The sequence below is a fragment of the Xiphophorus couchianus genome, chromosome 11 (assembly GCF_001444195.1).
Source record: "Xiphophorus couchianus chromosome 11, X_couchianus-1.0, whole genome shotgun sequence".
In the NCBI taxonomy this organism is placed as follows: Eukaryota; Metazoa; Chordata; class Actinopteri; order Cyprinodontiformes; family Poeciliidae; genus Xiphophorus; species Xiphophorus couchianus.
Window position 1 is genome coordinate 29,311,815 of NC_040238.1, and position 27,787 is coordinate 29,339,601.

Consider the following 27,787-nt stretch of genomic DNA (forward strand, 5'->3'; position numbering starts at 1 on the left):
AAAAATAATTACTTCTTGAATTAACAACTAACAACATTATATACAGGAGTGTAGTCTTTAGTGAAAAGTGTATTGTAGTAATATGATAGCATTTATAGAACAAACATAAAAAGAATACTGTTAGTGCAATAAAGTTTTCACAAAACAGATTGTTTACTGTATAATGAGCTATTTTCAGAGACTATAGCTTGAATTAACATTTTCAAACTAAACATACAGAGAAATACAAGAACTTGTCCATTTTTTATTAAAAGATAAGTGCATTTTGCACTACAAAAAGTAGTGCAAATTGCACTACAAAAAGTTACGTGTTTCATACACACCTGAGCAATAAACTGGATAATCTTGACAAAAATATTGAGGGGCATGTCTCTGGGCACAACACTACGACTCCCTTTAGGAAACAATGTGGAGGTGATGGACGTCAGACGGCTAAAAGAGATAGGCGGGGAAATATTAGTAAGAGCAATTTTTTTTTTACACATTCAACTTTTCAATTATGACATTGTCTCTTCTTTACAGAATCTAGAAACAAAAACAGTTAAAAAATAGAGGAGGAGTCAAGTCACATTAATACCAAAAAAGAAGAATGCAGATGAGACAATAGATTTACAGTTGTGCTGAGGATTGTAACTACTGTAACAACTACAATACAACTGTTACCTCTGGGTTGCAGTGTTGCTCTCACACTTTATCCGGATCATGTAGACCCACAGCAAGCGGTAGAGTGACTCTAGAGCCACACGTGCCATCTTGGGATCTCTGTTCTATATTAACAAGCAGAAAAACACAAAAACATCTTTCATTGTGTAGATGAATTCACATCTCTTTTTACTTACACTTTCTAAAAGGATCCTAAAAAGAAATCCTGCAGCACTTTTGTTTTACTGTACACGAAAGTGATAACTGTTAGTCATGAGGTTTTACAGGCTTTTGTTATGACCTTCTTTTAGTCATTTGCATATCAGTCTACCATGTTTTGCTTGAGGCTACAGACACTGATTCTACAGATAAAGGAGGTGGCGCTATTGTGGTATTCAGGTGTGTTAAGTGTACATACTGTCTTTCTTTCAAAGGCAGAAACGTGGCATGCAGTCGTCACACTGTAAGTTATCATGCTATTGATCATAAAACAAAGAAAAACTAGATTTAGAGGCTTGTAAAAGTAATCTCCTTATATTTTGTCTATTGCATTCACACATTTAACTGACAGACCCACAGCTTCTAACTGCTTTTTTGCAGGATTGCCCAAGTTTTAACTCCAATAATTCTTCCATCAACTCTGATAAACTGCTCTGTTGCTGCAAAAGCAAGACATACCCACAGCATGTTGCTGCCATCACCACGTTTCCACAATGGGGATGGTGTTTTCATTTTGATGCCCAACAATGTTTTGTATGTAAGCCAAAAAGTAAAATTTCAGTCTCATTTGATCAGAGCAAAGCTGTCACCTACATAGTTTGTGGCAAAATGAAAAAAGAAAATTTATTGACATCTTTTTTCTGGTCACTTTTTTACAAAGGACAAATTTGTCACCATGGTGACAGATTCTTCCAACTGAACAGGGGATTCTTAATTAATCCTCTCCCTGCAAATAGGTTGAGTGACGTCAGCCCACCATCTCTCATTGAAATGCATACAACTCAAAATAGCAGCTAGCAAGCAAGAGCTTCTTCCAAACTTTTGTCATGTTTTGGTTTCGTGACTTCAAGCAACAAACAGCATGTAGAAAAATCTGTTTGAAGCTCTTACTTCAAAAGGTAGAAGTACAACAAATTTGTTTCAATACCTGAAACGGAGGCAATTTTTTTTCAGGGTGTACAGAGTTAAACTGGCAGGACACAAAAACCTGAACAGCAGCATTTAAGTTGAACAAATCAGAACTACTTTGTGTTGATCTATCAATAAAATACATTAAGGTTTATGGTTGTGATGTGTCAAAATGTGGAAAAATTTAAGGTGTGTGAATACTTTTGCAAGTCAGTGCAATAGAAGCTGCGTTTGAATGATGCTGCAGAAAACTGACCTTGAGGTTTGAGAGGCAGTTGTTTAGGAATATATGCCATCGGCTGAGAAAGAACTGCTTCTGACTGACACACAGCAGGCACGTCACCAAAGGATAGAGAGCCTGATATGGGGAGAGACGTCACATCACATATCATTAATGTGATGTCATTAATATAATGTATTATGAATTTCTACAGAAAAATCATAATAAGTAAACAAAAAAATCAAGAACTACTTTCACATTTTCTATTAAAGCAGCAATAAAACTGACATCAACAACAACAATCATGAACTTGCTGTTTAGTTTGTTAAGTTATCACTGAATGCAGACTGCATAGACATCATTTCTGTCTTGCAAATGATCCGTGTTAGTCCAGGTAAAACCATCTTTTGAGTGGTTTTGTAAGTGCTACTTTTAAAATGCATCATACACCTGACACTGCTCATCACTGAAGGTATTTGTTTTCCAAATCTCTAACCCATTTCAATACCTCCTCTCATTTTTAGCTTCTCAAGAATGTAAAACCCATAACAATTAGAGAAATGCTCTACATTGCTGCCATGTTTGTCATACCTGTCCATTCTGCTACCTGTCATTGCAGGTTATTGTCAGTGGGCATGAATGCTCAGTATTGCTCATTCGGAAATACATGTAAAAAAAAAAAAGTATTGTTTGAAAAGGGGTGTGTAAAAGCTTGACTGCATAAGTTGGCTGCAGTATGTAGAGAATTTGTAGAAATAAGAGTGCATGCCAACGGAGTGGCATATTTGTATCCCAGACAACATGGGAACCCAGATAGATAACTAGAATAGCAGTTATCAGCAGCACGCAACAATAATACAACACAACAGCTCTGTGACGTTCCTTGTTAGCAGTTACGCCAGTCAAATAACCGTGGGATACAATCCGTTGGCTGGGAAAAAAATAACAAAAAACTCACTCAGATTAAAAACATGTCAAATTTTTTTTCACCATCAGTAAGATGTTTAAACATGAATCGAGAAAAGCACAAAATGTGTCAGAAGCTTTAATGGTTGCATTAATAGATGCAAATAGCAGGAAGCCAAGTAGTTTGTCAGATATTCATGTTTTATTTTACTAAAAACTACGTAATATAAAGACAGCGAATAGGATGTTATTTAACATCCTTAAAGTAAAATCATAATTAGCTAAAACTGGTAGCAGATAAGTTAAATTTCTGACCAGTGTATGTCGACTGAAATGGTTTTTTGTTTTCTTTATGTTTTTGAAAATGTGCTGCTACATCTATCGTACTGCTTCCAACATCTAGCTACATGATGTGGTTTAATAATTCCAAACTGGCTTTAAAAGTTAGCTTTCCCTGCATCACTCTGCCCTTCTTTAATCTCTCAACCTGCTCCTCATTGAGCAATGAAAGTCCACATGTTGGAGAGCTACCATAAGTGCTCTAAGTAACTGTTGGTAATAGAGAAGAGATGAAATGAGATGAGCAGTAATGAAACAGAATATGGTAAGAAACCTACCAGAGAGTGCTTCTTCCTAGAGGAGAGGTCCAGAGTGGTATCGTATAAACTCTCTACAAAATTCCGTAAGCAGGGAACATTCACCTCATTCTTCACATTCTGGAAGAAAAACAATGATGCAGAGTTCTCTTTAGAAAAAAAAAACTTTTCCTCATATCTATAACTTCATTACCACAGAATCCTATTTTCTCTGATATTAACACAAAAGATGCAAAATTGCAAGATTTAGTAAGAAAAACTCTTTAGTAGAATGTGACATTAAGTGTAGCTGAACTGCTAAGCAGAATGCACTTACAGCAGCAACAGGTACAAGTATTTCCACAAAGAGTCCAGCTAATGAGTGCTTGATGTCTTTATCCTTCACTTCCAGGAAATACTGTGCACACTCCTGCTGACACACCGAGGCAAGAAACAGCATCAGTGATCGAAACACATGTTTATGCAAGGTCATCAGTTCAAATCTCAGCTCCATTATGATTGGAGGAAATTAGAAACATACAACTCAATTGCCATCAAAGGCAAACCAAACCAGACACCTAACTGCTGATTACTGCGGTCAGCTGGAAGCTTAACATAGCTTCCAGCTGTAAGATTGCATCTGTAAGATTGCATCTATCAGTAAACACACTGAGATTGTCATTGTTGCTTTTCTGACTTTTATTGTATGTAAATAACAACAAAGTTAGCAAATGGTTTTTGTGAAACCTACCTGCATGAACTGAAAAGAGGCCTCAAAGTCCTCCACTGGGTACATTTTGATGCGGAAAAATTTTAGTCCCATGATGAGGCTGATTGTAGACTGAAGGACGTACGGGCTTTGCTCCTTTTGTCTCAGCTCTTTGAGCTCAGAGATGAACTTCTTCCTCACTGCTGGGAACCTGACAGAGGGAATAGTGACCAGATGTGAATAACTGCTGTAGCCTCTGGTGTTTTAGTAAATTGTACTATTTCTACAATTCCCTCAAGTGAGGTTAGAGTTACTGGAATTATTACTGAAAACAAGCAAAACCTCTTTATATATTAATATTTCTGTTCACACACACACACACACACACACACACACACACACACACACACACACACACACACACACACACACACACACACACGCACACACACACACTAACAAGTTGTTTTTTATGCTCAGTCGGAGCTCAGTGTGTGTATTTGTGTATTTACACATGATCCTGATGCATTTAACCAACAGCGCTCTGCTGGCCTAAAATTAGAAAGGAATCTGGAGGGGTGATGTAGAGGGAAAAGTACATGTGCTTTCCTCACATACTTTTAGATGTACCAACACTGTTGGGAAGAATCTGCACATAGGCATCGGCTGCTTTCTAGTATAAAGTAGACCGAGGTTTTAAATAGCTACAGTTTCAGCAATAGAAAAATTTTACATCAAGGGTGATTTGTTAAGAAAGCCCAAAAAGTAATGCAGTCACCAGTGTTTTTCTTTTTCTGCATGAAATAAAGAGTGATGAACATGCAGTTGGTACCCCCTCGCTTACCCTTGATGCTGTGCTTTCTTATAAACTGGCTGAAAGAGGACTAGTACAGTTTTTCTTTGCTTACAAGACAGACAAATGTATCTATGTATATTTTTGACAAGGAAAATCGAGCTCAGAGATGAACTATGTTATGGAGACTAAAGGTCACTGTGATTATTAAAATCAACACATTTACTGGATGAAATGTGTTGCCATTTTTTCTCTAAAGTTGTTCTTGTATTTTCCTATCACTTTCTTGCCAATACATCTTGAATTCCCCTGCTGAGGAACTAATTAAGGGGATATGCCATTCTGTTGTACTAACTTTATCAAATGAGTATTTTACATTTTGCTTATTTCTGCATGTGAAAATCCCCTAAAATCAATTACGGTAATAAATGTATGACCAACAAAATTATTACTGCAATAAACAATGTTTTCTTCCTTTTTTCATATATATTTTTTAAAGGTTTTTAAAGGCCTTCATTTGATTGTTAATTGACAGGAAAGTGAGTAATGAGAGAAGGGGAAGACATGCGGCAAAGGTCGCCAAGCTGGGAATCGAACCTGCGACAGCAGGTCTCCATATGTGGGTTGTGCTTAACCCCTGCGCCAACACAGCACACCCATATATTTATTTTATTATCAGCGAGAATATTGTTCCATGTAAAAAATAAAAACATGCCCCACCTGCCTGCTGATCATGACTATAAAACATTTTAAAACATTAACTTATGGATCTGTTCACCCAACTTTCAATTGAAATGAGATTTTAACTTAGGAAGCATATTAAAGTATAACATTATCACTCAAACAGAAGAGATTCTTTGTTTGCTCAACTAGATTTCAGAGTATTGACTTAAACTGATGATGGTGCTAAAGAGTGTGTGCTTTGTGTCTGGTGGCAGTCATTGAGCTGCTTTGCCAACCCACACTACATGATAATAACCTCCAGCAAAATGAACTCTCTCATTACAGACATTACAGAGTTAGAGGGTCATCATCTAGAGTGCCGTTATTATCCATGTGTGTATAAACACACACACACACACACACACCCCAACAGAACACAGCAAATGGCTGTCAATTTTAGAGCTTGTGTGTAAGACAGCATTTGTCACTACTGAAAATGGGGTTAACTTGAGGTCATGTTGCTACTGTAATTACAAAGTCCACACTGACACATAAGGCAAAGGTTTTAACATGACAGGGATTATTGGACTATAATCAAAAAAGTGAAATCCGGTACCTTGACTGAGCAACAACTCCCACTACTTCTGCATAAAGGTCAGCCACTATGTGCATGTTGCCAGTGTTGGGCCCAAGATACCTAAAAAGCAACCACAATCGGGATTATTAGTGCAAATCATGTTCTTGAACACAGATATAGTAAAAGCCAAAGTTTTTGTATTAAGTCTATTCACCCTTCTTTGTATTTGAAGTGCTTGAAAGCCAAGTTGACGACTTCTTGGATAAGTCCATCCAATAGAGGATGGAGAGGGATCTGAATAAACATACATGTATTATTGAATTTCAAATTAAGATGGTGTTGTAATGGAAAACAAAATACTTGGAAAAACAATATATTGACACAATAGGGAAATTGTGGAATTAAAAAAAAAAGTAAATTTAGTAAAAACATTTTATTTTATTTATTTAACGCTTATTTCACCAGGTAAGATTCTCATTTTCAACAACAATCTGTTTATTTATGTTGCATTAAATTCAGAAGCTAAAGACAAAATATACCAGATTAAAATGTAGTGCAAACAAGTAACATTACTCAATAAATAATGCTTGCCAAATGCTAGTTTAAGCAAATGAATCTTTAGCTACTTAATGAAGAAGTAAACTGAGACCAAATAACATAAGAGTCATTGGTTTTCTAAAGTTAGGAAAAGTGACCAATTGTTGATTAGATGTAAAATGCATATTTTATATAATTGGAATGTTTGAAACACAAATCAATAGTTGTGAAACAACTTCGCCACTCCGTTAGATTTTCAGTTCTTTAAAAGGAAAATTGACATAATTACGCCAAAAGATAACCTTGTTTAAAAATTAATTTTGTGCAATCTCTTTTGAATTGTAAAGACCTACACTTTCACATTAACAGCAGCCAGAGCCTACTGTACATCCCATTGTAATATTTTAGCAATCTGGACACTTCCTTTATCATCTTACAGTTAAGAAATGTTTTGAATGTCTTCCAGATGTAGTCTATTTTGATTTGATAAAATTTGATTTCATATTATTTTGAGATCCTTTACTAGGATTATGAACTACTACAATCTTCTCGCTCTTTCTGCTGTATTGTTACGTTAACTCCCAGTTTAAGAAGCACTCTGAATTATATGTTTCAGGTATAAACAGGACAAACCTTCTTCAAAATGCTGACTAAGGATGTTCTCATCATGTGCACTTAATTTAATACCTCTGTGTATTTTCCGACCAACAACTACTTATTTAAATAACATTTTAAAGTTATATCTTCAAGTTTATTATTTAATATTATTTTTTTGATTTCTTGGAATGGTCAAAAGTGATATCACATATTCATGTGCCAAAAATGCTGGGAAAAAATATAAAAATTTTCCCAATGAGATGCTATGCTGTTTTAACAGTAAATACAAATTCACTACATCAGAGGAAGACATCCAGTAAATTAATTAAACTTTAAAATGAGCCTCACCTGTTTTAAGACTTCAATAAGCACTAGAGAAAAGATGAAGTCTATTGCCAGATCCCTCCGCTCCAGTAAGTAGTCCTTCTGTTGTTCATCACTAAGGGACACACAGTCAGAGAAACACTGATTAGTTGTCACGTCTGTTTTTTTGTATTTTTTTTTACAGTATGGTTCCTGCAAGAGGGTCCATTTAAATGCTTTTGCTGTTTCTATTCTTACACCTCTATTAACATAAAAGCACTTATGATGTTTCTATTTGGCTGTTCACACTACATCCTAGAAGAACTAATTAATAGCAGCAGCCTTCTTGTTTGTAATTTAATGTGAAGTTAATGTTCTCCTTATTTTAGATTCTGGAAGGAGGAAGAAGTCTCAAAATTAAATAATTTTTGTCATTAAACTGAGGTCAAATGATACCACTAAATGATACCATCTTGATATGTGAAACAGGAAATCCACTTGGCCTTATAGTGAAAATTAGGACAAACAAAAAATAACTGATGTGACGCAGGTACATCTAAATGAATTATGTTATGAGAAGCCATACCTATGAAATGTGACAATAAGTCTATTTGTACATTGTTGTCAAACAATAATCTTCTAAAAGTTTTGCCCATAGATAGAAAAAGCATTTAGAAATACTTTTTGCTAAAAATATTACCCACACGCTTTCCAGTTTTGGTGGATGATCAAAGCAAGTAGTAACATAAGCATTAAATTGACAGTTTTTGCTGTTTTTACTTTCTCACTTTTTGGACTTTGTGTTGGCTCTGGGTCTGTATTCATGGGACTCATCTTCAAGGCCGTTCTGCCTCTTGTACCAATCAAACAAAGTCTTCAGGATGGAGGGCAGGCAGTACTCAGCCAGAGAGCTCATGGTGCTGATCAGCTGCACAGAAGGAGGTTAGAAGAACAGGTGGAATGTAGACTCACTCTTTTTGTGACTTAATATATTACAATAAATGACTAAAATATCAACATTTATCATAGCACAGAAGGGAAGGACTGTTGAGATCTATATGAGGAAGACGCACCTGGTCAAACTGTGGGTCTTCTCCTCTCTGAAGGGATTTGTTAAGTGGCTTCTCCTAGAAATAAGTAGAAACCAAGGAGACGGTAATGAGCAAAGAGTCGGGGACAAATTACTTAATTTGTTTTTACATGGAATGGCAAATGTAAAGCTAAGTTATGGAAAAAATAACACAGCTTTGAAATTATTAGACAAAGTATGGATAATCGTCTGTGTTAAGTGTCTAAAACAGCTTTTCCGCTTTGACTACCATGGTAGTACAAAATTAATGATTAGTGACCCCTCTCTTAAGGTTGCAGGTGGAATTAACTCCTTGGTTTATGTCTGTCAGTATAAATTAACATTTAACGCAACAGTCAATAAATATGTCAGTGAGAAGAAAAATATATATATGTCCCACCTTACTAAGTCTCAGGACTACCAAAACTCTGGGAAAAAATGTGTCTTATAGTCCAGAAAATAGGATACATTAAAGACATGTTTTCATTGTATCACCCTTCCAGATCACTCGGGTCTTCTGCTTCAAATCTACTTTTACTGTATGTAAATGTATAAAGAGGAAGTTTCTGTGGTATTTGCATCATATACAAATGAGCTCATCTACATTCCTAAATAAATGCGATTGATTAACTTCTTCCCCCCTTTTTATATTCAGTCCATCCTGGAATATTTCATCAAAAAGACTGAAAATTCTGTTCAACTTTCCCAAGTTAGATTGTGTCTCATAAGAGACAGGATGCTAAGGATTTTAGGATGCATGTCATGAAAAATATTAGTCAATAAAGATCTTCCTAAAAGTTGATTTAGATAATACAGTCAAATAGCCCAAATGTATATTTATTGATTCTGTAATTTGAGCGAAAAGGTAGAAAAAATAGAGACAAACCTGTATGGAAAAAATCAATCTAAACTCACTCACCAGCGGCTCTGCCATGATGATGCGAATCTTGCGTTCGGAGAGCAAGGTGAAGTTTGCAAACAAGCTTTTAAGGACAAATTCCCCCGGCTTGCTCTCAGGGTCTACGTTAACAGGCGCCATGACGACTGGACCCTTCCTCTCTCCCAACGTTCCACTGGCTGGCGGTATTGGTGGCTTCAGTCCCACTGGAGAAGCTGAGGAAACAAATAAAATAATTATAAAATATTTTTACCATACATTTACTTCCAACTGGGCTATATTTTGTTGCCCTGCAAAAGTATTCAGTAATTTACATGTTTTATTGCCAGGCCAGACTAACACAATGCACAGCTGAAAATATGAAAAGTGTAGAATGTATTTGTAGTCAGTCCCTATTAGACTGATACCTCTAAATAAAATCCAAAATTTAATTAGCATATACAGTTACCATGTGAGTAGTTTAAGTTAGTTATAAAAACAGCTGTTCTTTAAAGGGCTTGAAGGTATTTTGAAGAATATTGGTGAACAAAGAACATAATGAAGACCAAGGAACATAGGAAAACAGTTTTGAAGAAGTGCAAAGCAGAATGAGGTCCTAAAACAATTTCCCACATTTTGAAGATTTCATCACTGTTCATAATCAAATAATAGGAAGGACATGGAAAAGCTGCCAACCTAGCAGGACATGGCTGTCTAACAAAACTGACAGGCTGAACAAGGAAACATTAATCAAGGTACAAAGAACTGACAGGTAGATTAGCTGCAGCGATCTATGGTTGAGGTTGCACAATGTCTGTTGTCATGACGATTATTAGTTGTCTACTCCACAAATCTAATATTTATAGAAGCTAAGAAATTGAGTTATATCATGAAAATCCTATGAGAGGCTGAGAAAGTTTTCAGACTGGGTTGGAGTTGGTTCTTCCAACAGAACAACCCTAAACATGAACTCAGTGTTACAACAGAATTGCCCAGTCAAAGAGCCTGAATCCAATGAATGTGTGGCAAGACTTGAAATTTTGTGAGACTCCATCCAATAGGCTGAACATATATAAGACAACACATGGTCACGGATACTGCAAAGGTCATAAATATGCAATTTATTATCTTAACGAATGTTTCAATTTTCAGATTTTTATTTGTAAAAAAAAAACAACACAAATTTAGAATAATACGGTCACTTACATAAAATGTGTTTAAAATACTCAGAATTTTGTAATCAGAATACAACAAAAGGTGGCTTGGACTATCTCAATATCATAGTATGATGAATATCCTTTTATTTAATTAAAAACCGCCAAAAGATAATTTTTGCTTTTTGAATAAAAAGTCAAAACACTGGCCTTTAATGTTTAAGCTTAATCTGTCTGATTAACCTTTCCTACTAAGTGAAAATCTACTCTATCTAAGAATAAATTTTGTTGTCCAAGTTTTACAGTGAAACATGTTAAAGTGGACAGATGGAAGAAAAAAAAAGACAAACATCACTTTAAACTGAAGTTCATTCATGATTACATCACTGTTAAGCCTGGACACCATTAGCTTTTAAGAGAAGAGAAAATAAATGGACAGAAAAAAGTCAGCACTATTACAGAAAAATGTACGAAAAAGAGGTATGTTCCGAGATTACATTGAAAAGAGTATTAACATTCCTTACCACCATAAAGAGGATTTATGCTCATATTGAGCTCCTGATGATTTATCATATGTCAAGAAGGCCTGGGCCGCCCCTGCACATACAGTATCAGATAACAACAATGTCAGGTCTTAATTGACCTTCCATGACCATGCGACCTGACTAAGTGGAGAGGTGAGAACTAATTCCCTGAGCGCACAGCCCAACTGTCCTCATTCAACCATTCGTTTGGATGAAACCTGAGCACTCACAGGATGCACACACGTGTACATATGAATGCACGGCCATGCAAGCTTACCAAGGCCTTTGATGAAGCTGATGACACTAGCTCTACTCCATTTGGTTGGGACTTCCATGATTTAAATGACAAAAGGCACAGGTACAGTGTAGAAAAAGGGACAAAGTAGTAGGACGGAGGAGCAACTGGACTTTACTGAAAGTAAAAGTCAGCTCCCATAACTTTATAAATGTAATTCCTTGCAAGACGGTATTTTTCTTTACAACCAAAATAATCTACCACACCAGAAATCACAGACATCATGTTAATGTCTGTTATTAATTCTTGGTCGGTTTAACCAAAGCTGAAAATGTGAAACTCCATCCTTGATCAAATTGAACAGAAAGATGTCACAAAGACTGGATTGAAAGGTCTATCCCGAATTTAATCCAAATGATATTCCAGACTGGAAAAAGCCAGAGCCAGATTGACACTTCCCACGTGAATGTTGCTTGACGCCTCAGATCTCAAAGAGTCCGAGTCTTAGAAGAGACAATGGCATCAATGTATCCTTTTAAAACATCAAAAAACTGCAAGTGCAAACTAATTTTGCTGACAGGTGACTCTACAAACAGGGATTGAGAATATTTCCAAATGTTTGGCAAGATCAGAGGCTGTCCAGGGCCTCATGCCCGTCAGTTATATGAGTCCACAGTCAAATTGTCAGTTCCTACTTTAGCTTCAGTTCTGCCTCCGACCTGCCACCTAGTCTCTAAACAGTAGTTCCTGTGACTTTTGAATCCTTGAATCCTATTGGAATGAAGAAGTGAAATAAAACAATTCTCTAAAAGTGTCTGTCTTCAAGTTGTCTGAAGCAGTTAAGCAGAATCTTATCCTTGTGGAGGTCCGACCAGAAGAGTTGGGTTGGAATTTCAACACTGTTCAGAGAGAGAGAGCCAGGGGGAGGAGAGAGGCGCTATATATAGATGGTTGGCGGTCACTCTCTTACATACCCACCACTCCCACTGACCCCTACTCATACACAAGTGCACACTCACACAAACACACATAAAAAAATAAACACAGATGTGGAAATTGGCGGAAGTCAAACAACTTAACATGGCTTAACTTCAAAGTAAATTGCACTTATCTCATTTAGCTAAAACAGATTGACTCCAAGCAAGTGAATCCATTAGAGTTTCGAAATTATATAATTGTAAGGTGTCTGCCAATGTGAACTTAACTGTGTGTACTGTACAGGAATGTGTCAGAAAAAGCAAGGGGAGAGAAGATTAGAAAAGAACATAAACATGTCTCTAACAGACAGACAAGCACAGGGATTTGCATGATTCAGCATTTCAAGAGATGATTCAACACAAACTCTGAACATCTAGTACCTAATGTACATGTTTAATTATATTTTACTGCTTCAACTAAAATACTGTCTGAGCAAGAAAGATACAATGTATGATGGAACACAGTAAGCATCAAGAAAAACTCGAAAAAATTTCAATAATAAGCAAAAAGGTATTATGGATTTGATCTTTTAGAATGTCTTTATCAAAATGCCATGTGTTTCAATACAAACTTAAACAACAAATTAAAATAAAAAAATGTTAAGCAATAACACCTCATTTCAAGCATTTCTATAAAACCAACATAAGGATTCTGGAACATAATGGATTTCAAGTGAACAAATGATACTTTCTTAACTAGAATTATGTCTGTGTAAAAAACAAACTGTACGTCATTCAACCTTCTTATTTGTTAGGTCTCGCTTTCACTCTCTGTCTCCCAGCCTGAATGAAACCCCAGACATGTTTAAAAATCTAGTAAAAAAGTTGTTTCTATGAAAATATCTTACATGATTAAAAATTCCTTTGACTTAACAATAATTGCCTCTTTTACATGGAAACATGGTTACAAAGCAACATTCAGACTAATGGTTGTTTCACAAGGTTTCCACAACCTTGTGAAACTGAGTTAGGGTACATTATCTCAATGGTAAAATATTTTTTTGTTTGTTTCTGACTGGATGAATGCTTGGTGCAACCCTAAAATTACATGTATAAAAACAAGAAAGAAAATACAATTTAATCAGTTTACTGATTTTGTAAAGACTAATGCACAGTGTACCTGGATGATGCCTCATGTCTCATAACCATGGCTAAGATGTTAATTTGGGTGTTTAAAAGCCTCCCAAAATCTTTCTTGATCTACAAAAATGATTGATCCTGTGCATGTTTTTGCAAATTTCTGTCAGTTTCTAGGTAACAGCTAGATGAGTCATGTCTAACAGCAGAGAGAATTACAACAAGTACAATTTAACTGCCCTTGACAAGACGCAACAGAGCCTAACCTGGCTGCTGCTGAAGAACAAAGCTGACAAATAGTGATTGCGAGCAACAACAGAACTTGCCATCTTGCAAGTTCTGTTGGGTTGTTGAATGATGTATTAAATAATAGACATTCCACAATTTACTTGAAATACATTTGAAAAGCAGAATTCTTACATGAAATGTACATTTGCCTGGTAAGGAACAATTACTTAAATTAGTGAAATGAAAGACTGGAGCTAATAAAAGCTAGCCTGTTAAATCTGAAATTATTCAGATTTAACAGGCTCATGTTAAATCTGCGCTCATGTTTTGGGATGAGCGCAGTGGCATGAAATCTGACAAGTTCAACTTGATGAAGTCAGCTATTTGTCTACGATTTTGGCTGATAATATTCTATGCTTCCAGCATTTTCAACCTTCAAGGTCTATTTATCATCCTGTTGACTTTCAAGTTTGGCCCAAAAGCTAAAACTACATACATTATAACTTTAATGTACAAATATATCTCACACAGAATGATTTGTTTTAAAATTTTCTCTCTATATTTTTTCTGCAACTATTACTTCAACATGGATCTTAAAACACATTTAAAAGAGACATCAACAATAAATCCAGATGGCAAAACAATTTTCCCATCATCAGTGTAGATAGGTAATTGGCGGTTCAAAGATTTGACTTTTTTTCTACATTCATAATACATCTTAACTAAGAGCTCCCACTAGTATTAATCTATTTAAGCATCAGCTACAAGGATGTCTATTAATGCCATTTTTTGAGTTTAGTAGGAATCTGATAGGGACATTTGCTGTAATGCAAAAATGGGCGAGATCTTTTAAGTTCTTCATTTTCTGTAGCAGAGTACAATTTTTATCTTTTATGTGATTTAGTCCAGAAGAACAAATATTAAAATAGATTAAATATTCAAAAACAAAACAAAGATTGCTATTGCTGATCACGTCATCTGAAAATTAACTTATGAGCCAGACCGCTAAGCTAACTTGCTACTGGTTATCCAGCTAAACTTAGCCAAACACGCTCATAAAATCTATTTACTTCTGGAAGTGTCCCTATAAAGACTGCACCAGCAAAAAGAAAGAAAAAAAGCAAAAACAAAACTTGCATCAGTCTAGTATCAATATCCAGAATTCAACCCAGCAAAAACCGCTTGGTTAATCTCTGCATCCTCAACATCAACATCATAACAATTAATGACACGGTGATGACAAACTGCAGGCGGCGTGACAATGAGTCCCATTGGGGCAATAGGACAGGGATGCTTTCTGCTTATTGTGATTGTTCAGATTCCTAAACCCACCGCTGCTAGGCTGAGGAACACAGTGTTCAACAGAAACTGATGGAGGATGCTGCTGGGTGTTCACTTCTAACTGCCTCAGAGTGAGAGCAGCTCTGTTTAGTAAACAAAAACAAGGAAACTGAGAGAGCCTCTGGATTCTCTTAGAATGCCAATAGCATAAAAACTTCAGTGGACAGACAAGTATGTTAGGATCCAAATCTGCTATGCTATGATTATAACAAAGCCAGAAAGCTCCACTCTGTTGGCTGAGCATAAGATGTGACATTTCTGTTGAAAACTACTGAGGAATAACATGTACCCTACACTTATGAAGCCGTTCTCTTTTTTTTGCAAAGCATTTGTCAGAATGTTGTTCTATTACATAACATTGCCAAATATTGACAAGGGTAGATCAGATGCCAGCTTTTCTGTGACTCACAAAAACAAAGCAGAGTCTGTAAACTGCAGGACCCACTGACAGCTTATAAGTCCATCACTGCTATGTGTCAGGCATTTGTCCGGCATAACGGCAACAACAACTGTGATCTGTTAGCTGTACTCACTGCCTCCTAAAGACTTGAGCAGAGACTTGAGGCTGATGTCAAAGAACCCTGAATCTTGCTGGCTGGTCGCCATGGCTGCAGAGGCTGGGTCGCCACGGTGACAGACAGCAGTGGGGGAACAGGACAGCAGGATGAGGTGCTGAGAGAGAAGCGAGTGAGAGGAGGAGGAGTTGACGGAGCGAAGAGGCAAGGAGAGAGGGAGGACGATGCAGGTGGGCAGTGAGCGATGCGGATGTTGCGGCTGTCTGTTGCTTTGAGTGCGTCTACGCAATGAAAGAGTATGTCAGCCCTGCCTGAGCTCTGTGTTGCTATATTGTTAGCTTACACCCCCATCCCCTCTCTGTTTTGCTCTCTCAGGACAGTGATACACAGATGTTAGCAGACGCAAGCGGCCAATCCTCTTAGAGGGAGGAGAAAGCGAGGGTGAGAAGGAGGTAGTGAGAGGGCATAAATCACCAAATTGCAGGAAACATAAAAAATACAACCAGGGAAAATGGGAATGAAAAAACTACTGAGTAATACACAATGCATAGAGAGAGAAAAATAGAATGAAGATGATTCAGTATATCTACATAACATGTACCATAAGTATGCCATGAGCATTATAAGCCAATGTGTCAGGCTCAGGCACTGATGGACACAGGGACTGAACAGAAAATACAACCAGGTATTTATTAGGAGGTCGACAAACTCTTAGTCAGACAGGCCAGGGTCAGAACCAGGGAATCAAATCAGGATCAGGCGGCCCCTGATCTTCGGGCCGGGCAAACAGGGGATCCGAGCCCGCGGGTCCAGAGTCCAGATCGAAACGGGGATCCGGTCAGACAGGCCGGGGGGGTCAAAGCCAGGAGGTCCTTATCCAACAGAGAGGGTCAAGGACAGGAGCGGGATCGCGCTGAGGGTTTCACAACAATCTGACGCCGTGCAGGGAGAGTTCCGTCCTTATATGGCAGCAGCTGGAGATCAGGAGGATGATGATCAGGTGCGAGTGGTCACTGCACAACAGCAGCTGTGACAGGTCCCCCCCCTCAAGGCGCCCCTCAGGACAACCGACGGCCTCCCCGACGATGGTAGAAGTCCCGGACGAGCTGGGGGTCCAGGATAGCAGAACGCGCCACCCAGCTCCGCTCCTCAGGACCATACCCCTCCCAGTCCACCAGGAACTGCAGACCACGCCCCCGACGGCGCACATCCAGGAGACGGCGAACAGTGTAAGCAGGGCCGCCGTCAACTATCCTCGGAGGAAGGGACGAGGGGACGGGGGGACAAAGGGGACTAGAGACGACAGGTTTAATTCGAGACACGTGGAACGAGGGGTGGATCTTCATAGTTCGAGGCAGGGCAAGGCGAACCGTCACCGGATTGATAATCCTAGTAATGGCGAACGGGCCAATAAAACGAGGTGAGAGTTTCTTACAGTCCGTCTTTAGAGGTATGTCCTTCGTGGACAACCAAACCTCCTGACCCGGTTGGTAACTGGGGGCGGGAGTCCTGCGACGATTGGCCAGGAGGCGATTGCGTTCGGCTGTCCGGGAGAGGGCCGCACGGGTCCGTCGCCACAAACGATGACACCGGCGAAGGTGATGCTGCACAGATGGTACTGAGAGTTCCGTTTCCTGAGAGGGAAACAGAGATGGCTGATAACCCAAGGACACCTCAAATGGGGACATACCTGTGGCTGTACTGGTCAGGGAGTTGTGGGAGTACTCCACCCAAGGTAGAAACCGAGACCAAGAGGCAGGATCACTACCGACAATACAGCGCAGGGCTGCCTCCAATTCCTGGTTAACCCTCTCTGTCTGGCCGTTTGTTTGTGGGTGGAACCCCGATGAAAGACTCGCCGTGGCTCCTAAGGCTCGACAAAAGGCATGCCAGACCCTGGATGTGAATTGAGGCCCCCGGTCAGTAACAATGTCCACAGGTATGCCATGAAGTCGAACCACATGGCACACCAGGAGATTGGCCGTTTCCATGGCAGAGGACAACTTGGGTAGTGCTACAAAATGGGCAGACTTGGAAAACCGGTCAACAATGGTTAAAATAACAGAGTTCCCTTCAGACGGGGGAAGCCCCGTAACAAAATCCATAGAAATGTGTGACCAGGGTCGGCCTGGGATCGGTAGAGGGCGTAAGTAACCAGCGGGTTGGTTGTTGCTGGACTTACCCTGACTACAAATGGGGCAGGCGGAAACATACTGACGGGTGTCCTGAGCCATTGATGACCACCAGAAATGATTCTGCAATAAGGTGAGTGTTCGATGGACCCCAGGATGGCAGGCGAACTTAGACGCATGGATCCACTGGAGAACCTTAGGACGAACACTTTCTGGGACAAACAAACGGTTGGGTGGACAGTCCACTGGGACGGGTTGTATCTGCTGAGCTTGCCTCACCAACTGTTCGATTTCCCAGGAGAGAGTTGCCACCACACATGAAGCCGGTAGGACACTTTCTGGTGCTCCTTCCAGGGCCTCAGGTTCAAATTGACGAGAAAGTGCATCGGGTTTGCAGTTCTTGGAGCCAGGTCTGTAAGTTAAGACAAAGTTGAATCTTGAGAAAAACAAAGACCATCTGGCGTGGCGTGGAGTTAACCTTTTAGCGGACTGAATGTACGATAGATTTTTGTGATCGGTCCAGACTATAAACGGTTGTGTGGACCCCTCCAGCCAGTGGCGCCACTCCTCCAGAGCCAGTTTAACAGCTAGTAGTTCTCTGTCCCCCACACTGTAGTTGAGTTCAGGAGGGCTGAGTCTCCTGGAAAAAAAGGCACAAGGACGTAGCCTGAGAGCAGAACCAGAATGCTGGGACAGAACTGTCCCGACACCAGTGGCCGATGCATCCACTTCTACAACAAACTGTTTTTCAGGGTCCGGGTGAATGAGGACTGGTGGGGAGGAAAACAGTTGCTTAATTTCCTTAAAGGCCACTGCTGCTTCCGGTGGCCATGCAAAGGGCTGCTTAATTGAAGTGAGGCGAGTCAAAGGCTCAGCCACAACGCTGTAGTCCTTTATGAACTTGCGATAGAAGTTCGCAAAACCCAGGAAGCGCTGGAGTTGCTTACGAGTAGTGGGTTCTGGCCACTCCACCACTGCTTTAGTTTTGGCAGGATCAGCTCTGATCTGTCCCACCTCAATGACAAACCCCAGGAAGTTAATGGTGGAAAGATGAAAACTGCATTTTTCAGCTTTAACAAACAGTTTGTTCTCCAGCAGCCTCTGGAGGACCTGACGAACATGACTGACATGCTCCTCCTTGGTCTGTGAGAAGATAAGTATGTCATCCAAATAAACGAACACAAAATGATTCAAGAAATCCCTCAGAACGTCATTCACAAAGGCTTGGAAGACAGCAGGGGCATTAGTTAGGCCAAAAGGCATCACCAAGTATTCAAAATGCCCTATGGATGTTTTAAAAGCCGTCTTCCATTCATCTCCCTCACGTATCCTGACTAGATGATAGGCATTACGTAAATCCAATTTGGAGAAGATGCTTGCCCCCTGCAGCAATTCAAAAGCCGTGGACATAAGAGGTAATGGGTATTTATTCCTAACAGTGATCCTATTTAACCCCCGATAGTCGATACATGGACGTAATGTCCCATCTTTCTTTCCAACAAAAAAGAAACTGGCACTTAATGGGGATGACGAGCGGCGGATGATACCAGCGGCCATGGAGTCGTTGATATAGGTCTCCATGGCCTCCTGTTCCTGCCTGGACAGACTGAACAAGCGACTGTTGGGCAGCGGAGCATCTGGCAGGAGCTCTATCGCGCAGTCGTATGGTCGGTGAGGGGGGAGAGAGAGGGCTCGGGACTTACTGAAAACGGCAGCTAGGTTGTGATACTCAGGAGGAACCAATGACAGGTCGGGGGGATCCGGACCGTCACAAAAACTCCCACAATCAGGCTGAGCCGCACGAAGACAGTTGTCAGAACAGGACAAACTCCAACTAACTATCCTCCCTGTGACCCAATCAATATGGGGATTATGAAGTCTCAGCCATGGATGCCCCAGCACCACGGGAAAACTGGAGGACGGGATTACTTTAAATCTGAGGACCTCCCTGTGGTTCCCTGATGTCATCAACAGAGGGGATGTCTGACATGTGACAGAAAACAAGAGAGAACCATTAAGACCCTTAGCTGATAATGGTGAGCTGAGGGGTTCGGTGAGGATGTTGAGTCTTTTGGACAAGTCTGCGTCAATAAAGTTATCCTCAGCTCCAGAATCAATTAAGGCCGTTAATGAGTGGGAGGTTGACTGGTGGCAAAGCTTAATGTCAATTAGCAGGCGGCTGGTAGAGAGTTGGGGATTGCCCGTGCTGCTCACTAGAGACCCCACCTCTAATGAGCCTTGTCTTTTGGCCGTACAGGGCAGCTGGAGATTCTGTGCCCAGGTTTTCCACAATAGAGGCAGTCTCCTGTTTGAAGACGCCTCTGCCTCTCTGTGGCAGTCAGGTGCGTTCTACCTATTTGCATGGGTTCGTCGTCAGGGGGCGCTGGAGCCGGTGACTGGGCCGGCGGAAAAACAGGGGTGGCGCTGCTGCGTTCCACCGCAGGCTGAAACAGCCGAGGAAGTGCTGAGGCGGACTGACCAGATCGCTCCCGGCGTCGCTCACGAAGCCTGTTGTCCAAACGGATAGACATTGTAATTAGTGAGTTCAAGTCCTTGGCCTCATCACTGACGGACAGACCGTCCTTTAAGGCCTCAGTTAAGGCTTGATAATATACTCCTTTGAGCGCCTCGTCGTTCCATTTTGTGTCTGCAGCCAGTGTGCGAAACTCCACTGAGAACTCGGCTGCACTACGGGAGCCTTGGCGCAGTTTGAGCAAGCGCTTGGAGGCGTCCCCAACATGATCAGGATGATCAAACACCGTGCTTAATTCGTCAGTGAACTGTTTAAAGGTAAGGGATGTTAACGGTGTAGTGGAGTCAAATGCTAGCGCCCAGGCTAAAGCCTGATCCCGCAGCAGTCCCATGACATAATATATCTTGGATAAATCGGAGGCAAAGGCCATAGGCAAACAGGGGATCCGAGCCCGCGGGTCCAGAGTCCAGATCGAAACGGGGATCCGGTCAGACAGGCCGGGGGGGTCAAAGCCAGGAGGTCCTTATCCAACAGAGAGGGTCAAGGACAGGAGCGGGATCGCGCTGAGGGTTTCACAACAATCTGACGCCGTGCAGGGAGAGTTCCGTCCTTATATGGCAGCAGCTGGAGATCAGGAGGATGATGATCAGGTGCGAGTGGTCACTGCACAACAGCAGCTGTGACACAATGAGAGCGAAGTGAAACAGTGACAGGCAGATCAAATCAGCCTATAGCCAATAACAGCACCTTTTTGTCATCACTCCCTCAAATAGACATTACATACAAGCTGTAACCGGATGTTCTGTTATTTGATATATTGACTTTTTCCAGTAGGATACAAAATATTTTTAATATTATGTTTCTATATTGGAAAGAAATGATAATAAAGTTCAGTTGGGTCTTGACAAGTCCTTGCTTCTTCAAGAAAAAAAAAATGAAGCCCATGTACAAAAGACATGATTTAACTATAACACTAAAATGAAACATAAAAATGATTACTTAAAAGGTAGAAGGATCAAATAGGATGATTTTTGGGTGGACGGGTTCACAGGGGATGCTAAATGGTTTTAAAAAGCCGTTGCTGTTTAAAAAGAAAAAAAAATAAGCCAGTGACAGAATTGTAACTAAATGAAATCTATGACTGAGTATGGAAAATCTGTCTCTTAAAGATAAAAATCTCGGGAGCAATTTCTAATCTTTAAAACATTTATAGGAGATAAATGAGCATCATGTTTTTGCCTTTATGTTATAAATGATCATTAATTATTTATACTAGAAGCAAAGGCAACTTCATTCCAAGTGCGTAAGAGTTGCGTGACTTGATAAGTAAGGGTTTTACTCATATTTTAAAGCAAAAATGATTACAGAGTACAGACATTTGAAGTGTCTTTACCTTCCTATAGAAGTTATCACCACAGGTAAAAAACGGTTGGAAGCTCAAAAGGTTAATATCAAGCAACATTGCTGTGCTCCATCTAGCCTTCCTTTTCACAAGTTTAGCTTTTTCTCAGAGTCTGAATAAACTGCAAATATGTTTCAACATGCCTTTGTAGAAAACAGTTTTGTTTAAATTAGCACGTTACATCTCTGTACTTACCCTGACTACATTTTAAACTACTCATGGAAACTCAAAACTAGCAACTTTAAGTCTCCTAGATGGGGGCTTTCACTGACTGAAAATAGACAACATTTGTGTCTAGTCACCAGTCAGGGCCAATTAAGCAAAAAATAGTCACCGACATTCTAAGGCCATAACTAAAATGATTATATGACTTTTTTCCATTACTTTTACTTTTTAAAGACAGAAAATGTCATTTGCCAGTCTCAATTATTCTCTATTAATACAGTTAAAGCATACGTAGTTACTGAGAGTAAAATAACCGATCAATTAGATACAAAATAAACTACCGTAAATGTTTCTCCTTTTGCTTTCTTACATTCAATACTCAAAGCAAAACTATAAAGTAAAGGTAAGGTGATCAAGCTAGATGTGCATCAGCGATGCATAATTAGGGTCCTCAGAAGTGCCACAGGACATGTTAAACGGAGAAAGGACAATGAGACAATGTGAATACGAGACGCTGGGACACATATAGAGCATCTTGAAAGCTGCTGCTCACAGGAGGGTTACGGAGCACAGAATGGCCTGATTCACATTAAGAGACAATTAGAGCCTGTTCTCAGAGGAGTAGAGATACAGCAGGGAACCTCCGCAAACTGAATCTGGTCTGGAAACTATGTTTACTTTGCTACAGTCATGGAGAAAATACTATCAGCAAAACCCATTGTGATACCATTGCAATGATATTGTTATTGTTACATCAGATATACTCAGAGATTGTTATAATCTACTGAAATTCATTCTCTCATCTTTGTCCATACATTCACTTTTTAAACCAAACCATTTAATCTTTTTAAGGTTGGGAGTGTTTACCTTTCCCAGCATTCAATGGGTAAGAAGCAGGTACAAAGTAAGTACGTATGTCTCAAGTCAACCACAAGGTAAATAAGGAGACATAAAACAAACAACTATGATCTCACACACTAACCCTCAGTGTTTAAGGAGATTTAGAGTGATTGATTAACCTGGCATGCATGTTTTCAGAGTAGACATATGAACCAAAACTCCACACAAAAATGCCTCAGACAACAGCGCTAACCACAGAGTTTCTATGAAGAATTGCATTTTTTGTGTGTGTTTCTCACACTCAAGATGATAATGTACTGTTAATTGTTGGGATTTATGGAAAATGTTTTTTACTTTAAAAGTAACATACTGACAAATACAAATTTTGTGCAAGAAGAAAAAAAACTCCCTGTGATGCAGAGTTTCCTCATACTAAAAAAAGAGACATTTTCAAATTAAGATGCAAATCTTTTGCTGTACTAGATCCAGCAAGTGTTTGCACATACATAGAACAGTGTAAATGGGAAATACTCTTTGGAGTTCACACAAGATAGGAAAATCTATTCAAATTAATAGAAAACTATGAGAATAGAAGAAAATCTGCTCATAGATAATAACAGCCACACCCATATTTTGGGATAGAAACGAAAACCATAAACAAAAATAAAATGCACTCACCCTTGCAAAACTCATGGGATTCCTCACATTCTGAGCAGAGGCCTGGGCATGCCAGCTGCTGGAATGTGATTCCTCCAAACACACAGGCAACACACATGCTCGCATGTGTACATATGATCATATATGCAGGGACAAATGAACAAACATGAATTGTAGTGCATATTCACTCAACTTCAGATTAAAGATGGATTAAATGTTCATTTCAAAAAATTGGAAAGAATCATTATGGTCATCTGATTAATTCCTAATTAATCAGTTTAAAAGCAGAAAAATAAGTTTTATATATATATATATATATATATATATATATATATATATATATAGTTTTAAGTGATATTTACCTAAAAACACAATTAAAACCCAGTTGTGTTTTAATTAAGGTGAAGACCACAGTGGTGCCTGTGGTCATCGGGGCCCTCGGGGCAGTCACCCCCAAACTGGACCAATGGCTACAACAGATCCCAGGAACAACATCAGACATCTCAGTCCAGAAATGTGCAGTCCTTGGCACAGCCAAGATACTGCGCAGAGCCCTCAAGCTCCCAGGCCTCTGGTAGAGGACCCGAGCTCAGAGGATAAGAACCACCTGCGGTGGGTGAGAAGGGAATTTTTTTTTTTTTATATATATATATATATATTTCTAGTACAGATAACAGTTTAATTTAAAAGCAATTTACTCACCTGCTAAGTGCAAATGAGTTACGTTTGTTGTAAAGAGCGCTATTCAATGAGTAAATGATTCCTACCTTTATTAGTTTACATCCACCATAAGGGAGGATGGTCAGTCCTTCTTGGTCAAAGTGCTAACTTGTGGCACATCTTCAGAGTTGCAAATAAATGAATGAGTTACTCTGGGAGTCTATGAAGTTACTGTCAGCCTGCACTGTAAAAAAATAGTTTTAAGTGATATTTACCTAAAAACACAATTAAAACCCAATTGTGTTTTAATTAAGTTAAAACACAGTTAACTTGCGTTTTAACTTACAATGTCACAGGGTAAGAAGAAAGTAAAAACATCGCTATGCTGGAAACAGTTGCTTGCAAGCTCTTAATCTTTTGACCAAACCAAAAAAACAGATTAATAGCAACAATACTAATTTCATGTTGACATGTTATCTCTTAGCATTTCTTTGAATAATTGTCAGGAATATTTACTCAAACATCACAACACCGTGGGAGTAAAATGCTACACACATCCCAAGAGAGAGTGTTTGAGGTTTACAGTTCACGCAGTAGTGTCTCACTGACACAGCTGGGTTGATCCAATAGGTCACTGTTCTAAAGAATGTCTGAGTGAGAGAAGTTTTCATGCCAGGCATACTTGCCTCTTTCACATCAAAGCCTCGGGGGTCCATACTACCACAGCAGAGAAGCCCCACAATATTCAATTTCATAGCATTTCTTGTTTTGAGAATTTGACCATTTTAACCTTCCTGCTCAATTATTTCTAAGACGCTGTTAATTCCTTTCTGAAAGAAGTGTTTGTGCAGTTGGTACTCTGCTGCACAGGAACTACTTTAGCCCAAAATTTCCCTTCCACTTTTAACTGCACACTTTTTCACTCTTTTTTTGAAGCTTGGCTAATTCCCACTAAGGGAACAAAGTTACTTGGACCCTTTTTCTCCACTTACACAAATATTCTAAATTAAAATTTACTTTACATCCACACTACTCTTTTTGAATAATCTCTGAAATGGTGTTTTTTTATGTTACAAGTTTACTAAAGAAAAAGCACTTGACTTTACACTTGGTTATTCCTCATTTTACTTATTTCTTTCTGTGAATGGATGGAATTGCAGCAAAGTTAACTGATAAGGTTCTAAAAGGAAAAACGGGTTCTCTCTTTTTTTCTTGGTAATTGATTGATGCTGCTGTAGCTTTTTGTTGATGCTAAAATGTTACAAGTTTGGGCATTGATATATAATCCTTTTCAAAAGCAACATGTGTGCCACAAGTGTAATGAATGACAATGTATGTGGCATATCTGGGTAAACCAATGAAGTCCTGCACTTAAAACAAGCATTTCAATTCTACACAGTATTATCTATTTATTAACATTCGCTGGACCTTGTAAAAACAAACTTTGATGGGTGCTTGGACATGACACTACAAGCTGGTTTAGACCACCAAACAACATTGCTTCTACCTCTGATTATTGGTGAAGTAATAACAGTCTGTTTTCTCAAAACAAAAATGGTCTCAAAGAGCATACAAAGGCAGACATGTAGAGACAGAGAGGGTCTGAAGGTAGCAATAGATCACCGACTTCTTTACATTCTTTGTTGGGAAAAACCTGCATATTCACATTCCATTTGGTGAGTTCAGGATCACTATTTTAGGTGTGAAACAATATTTTATGTTGTTTTCTCCCTCAAAAAGTCTTCCAGAAGAAAAGATTCTATATTCAAACATAAGGGTTCTTACCAGGGTAAAACAGGACCCATCACAGCATGCGTTCACCTACCTGCAAAGATCCTTGTCCTCTTTCTGGATCTAGGTTGGATCTTTGAAAATCTCCCTTTGAAATCGCTGCGGTCAAATGTGTCCAGTGACAAAGAGGCAATGCGATCCAGGACAATCCCATCATGGCTTTGGTTCTGGATGGGAACTACCGGGTCTGAACCTTCCTTCGGCGATTGACCATTACTGGGATTGGAAGAACAGCTTTGATCCTTAAGACTGTTAGTGCATCTCTCATCCTCTACAGACATGTCTGTATCGTCAGCAACACAAGGTGCTGGAGATCGATCTGCTCCCAGAAGTCAATATTCAAAATGAAGCCCTTTTCAGAGCTGGCAAACAGATACTACATGGTTCAACATTAAATTCTAACAGAAAAAATAAATAAGACAAACAAAAAAACCCTCCAGAAATGTGTTAGAAAATCAAGAAGTTCTAAAACTTTTCTTCACTCTTGTCTTTTCTTTTTGTCCACATTTTGATATCCAGTTTCCTCTTATGGTATCTTCCCTTCACGATGAGTTCATTCAATCCGGCAACGGTGAGCTCACAAGATAAAAAGATCTTCCAAAGATTCAGATTCTTGTCTCTACAGTTGCTTTTCTATGTTCTTGTTTAAGACTCCAAACGCTCTTTCATAGTTTTGCTTGTTTGAAAAGCAATTTTTATTTTTCCAAGATGTTTCACTGTCTTCAAAAACCCAGCTTTTGCTCTCTCTAGTTCTTTAGTTTCTTCTTGCTTTCTTTCTCAGTCTTTTCATTCTGTGAGGCACAGCTGTGTTTCTTTGCTCTCAGGTGGTGATCATGGGAGGGATCCAGTTCCAAGCGAGCAACTTGATTGGGTGGCTTAAAAAGTTTGGGTGGTTCTTCTAGAGTTTTTTCCCCCCTCTTCCATTTCCTAGCTACCGCCTTCCGCGGTAAAAAAAATGTTTTGGCTGTGGTATCTTTCTCACACACCTGTCCGTTGACTGCTTTCCTTCTGTTTTTTTCCTATGGGAGTAAAGCATGACAGATAAGCATACATCTGCTTGACTCACACAGCCATACCATGGCATGTGGGTGTGTGTAAACGCTGGAGTCCCTGTGCCTCACTGGTTGAGGCTGTTCAACCAGTTACATTAAACTCAACATGCTAATGGTGTAGGATTACTGAGACACACCTATTCACAGAGGTAAAAACCAAGTCATTACAAACAGGAAGGATTCACACTCAAAATATTTACATGTCAGTTTGATAAACAGTCTTGAATCATGTATGTATTTAAAAAAATAAAAGTCAGACAGTGTTGTCTGTGTAATAACTGTACAGCAGGACAAATGTGAACAGAAGTTGGTTTTCAAAACCTGCCAACTGCCTCCAGAAAAGACAAAATTGTTACAACATGAAAGTACTTGTTAAAAAAAATGATAGTAAAACCTCTTAGATAAACACTGGAAAGTGTCCATAAATTAAGTCAGACCCACAAAATGCAAACTGCCCTTCTATTCCTCATCTTCCTAACTTTGTACAGGAAATGTAACATACTGCTTTGCTCTGCCAGGGTAATTGCAAGTGATCATGTAATACTGTAATCAAGCAATAAGCCACAATAGTCGCATTCAACACTCTTCAAAGCTAATTCTGCTGAACAACCCTAAATAGGCAGAAAAGTGAAGAGTGGTTGTTTAAGAGACAGCTCTACTAAACAAATGTTGTTTTCTTCCTTAGGTTCTCTTCAAAGCACATTAGTGCATACAGTATCTCACTTCTGTTTTCTCTGGAGGGTTGGGTAGTTAGTGTCTCACAGGACCCATCTATCCTCAGTTAACTTCCTGCTGTTTACCCCGCTATTGTCATGACATCAGTTCCACTGAGTGCCTCACCCAAGAGCTAATTTGTGGGTGTGACAAAAACAAAACTTGTATGAGTCTTAAAGTTTTCTATATTCTCAAAGGTCAAAGTGGTCTAGTGTGGAAAGACATCAAGTTAGATGAAGACAAGAGGAAGTTAG

At 39.4% G+C, this 27,787-nt stretch overlaps 1 protein-coding gene across 9 annotated transcripts in view; it reads right to left on the bottom strand.

Moving 5' to 3' along the window:
- The window catches only part of fryb (furry homolog b (Drosophila)), a 64,061-nt gene that overhangs the window by 28,442 nt on the left and 7,832 nt on the right, over positions 1-27,787 (bottom strand). For 5 of the 9 annotated variants that reach the window (XM_028032028.1, XM_028032027.1, XM_028032025.1 and 2 more), the window contains exons 1-13: positions 25,802-26,566; positions 9,639-9,832; positions 8,724-8,777; positions 8,439-8,578; positions 7,696-7,786; positions 6,428-6,507; positions 6,253-6,333; positions 4,223-4,391; positions 3,809-3,901; positions 3,514-3,612; positions 2,027-2,128; positions 664-767; positions 324-432 (exon numbers count right to left, since the gene is read on the bottom strand). In XM_028032028.1, the coding sequence (XP_027887829.1) occupies positions 324-432; positions 664-767; positions 2,027-2,128; positions 3,514-3,612; positions 3,809-3,901; positions 4,223-4,391; positions 6,253-6,333; positions 6,428-6,507; positions 7,696-7,786; positions 8,439-8,578; positions 8,724-8,777; positions 9,639-9,832; positions 25,802-26,048 (1,563 nt within the window). In that variant the 5' untranslated portion in view covers positions 26,049-26,566. Of the gene's footprint in view, positions 1-323; positions 433-663; positions 768-2,026; positions 2,129-3,513; positions 3,613-3,808; positions 3,902-4,222; positions 4,392-6,252; positions 6,334-6,427; positions 6,508-7,695; positions 7,787-8,438; positions 8,579-8,723; positions 8,778-9,638; positions 9,833-11,551; positions 12,375-15,665; positions 15,934-25,801; positions 26,567-27,787 lie in introns of those variants that run through there. The other 4 variants (XM_028032032.1, XM_028032029.1, XM_028032030.1 and 1 more) reach the window with 3 other exon arrangements.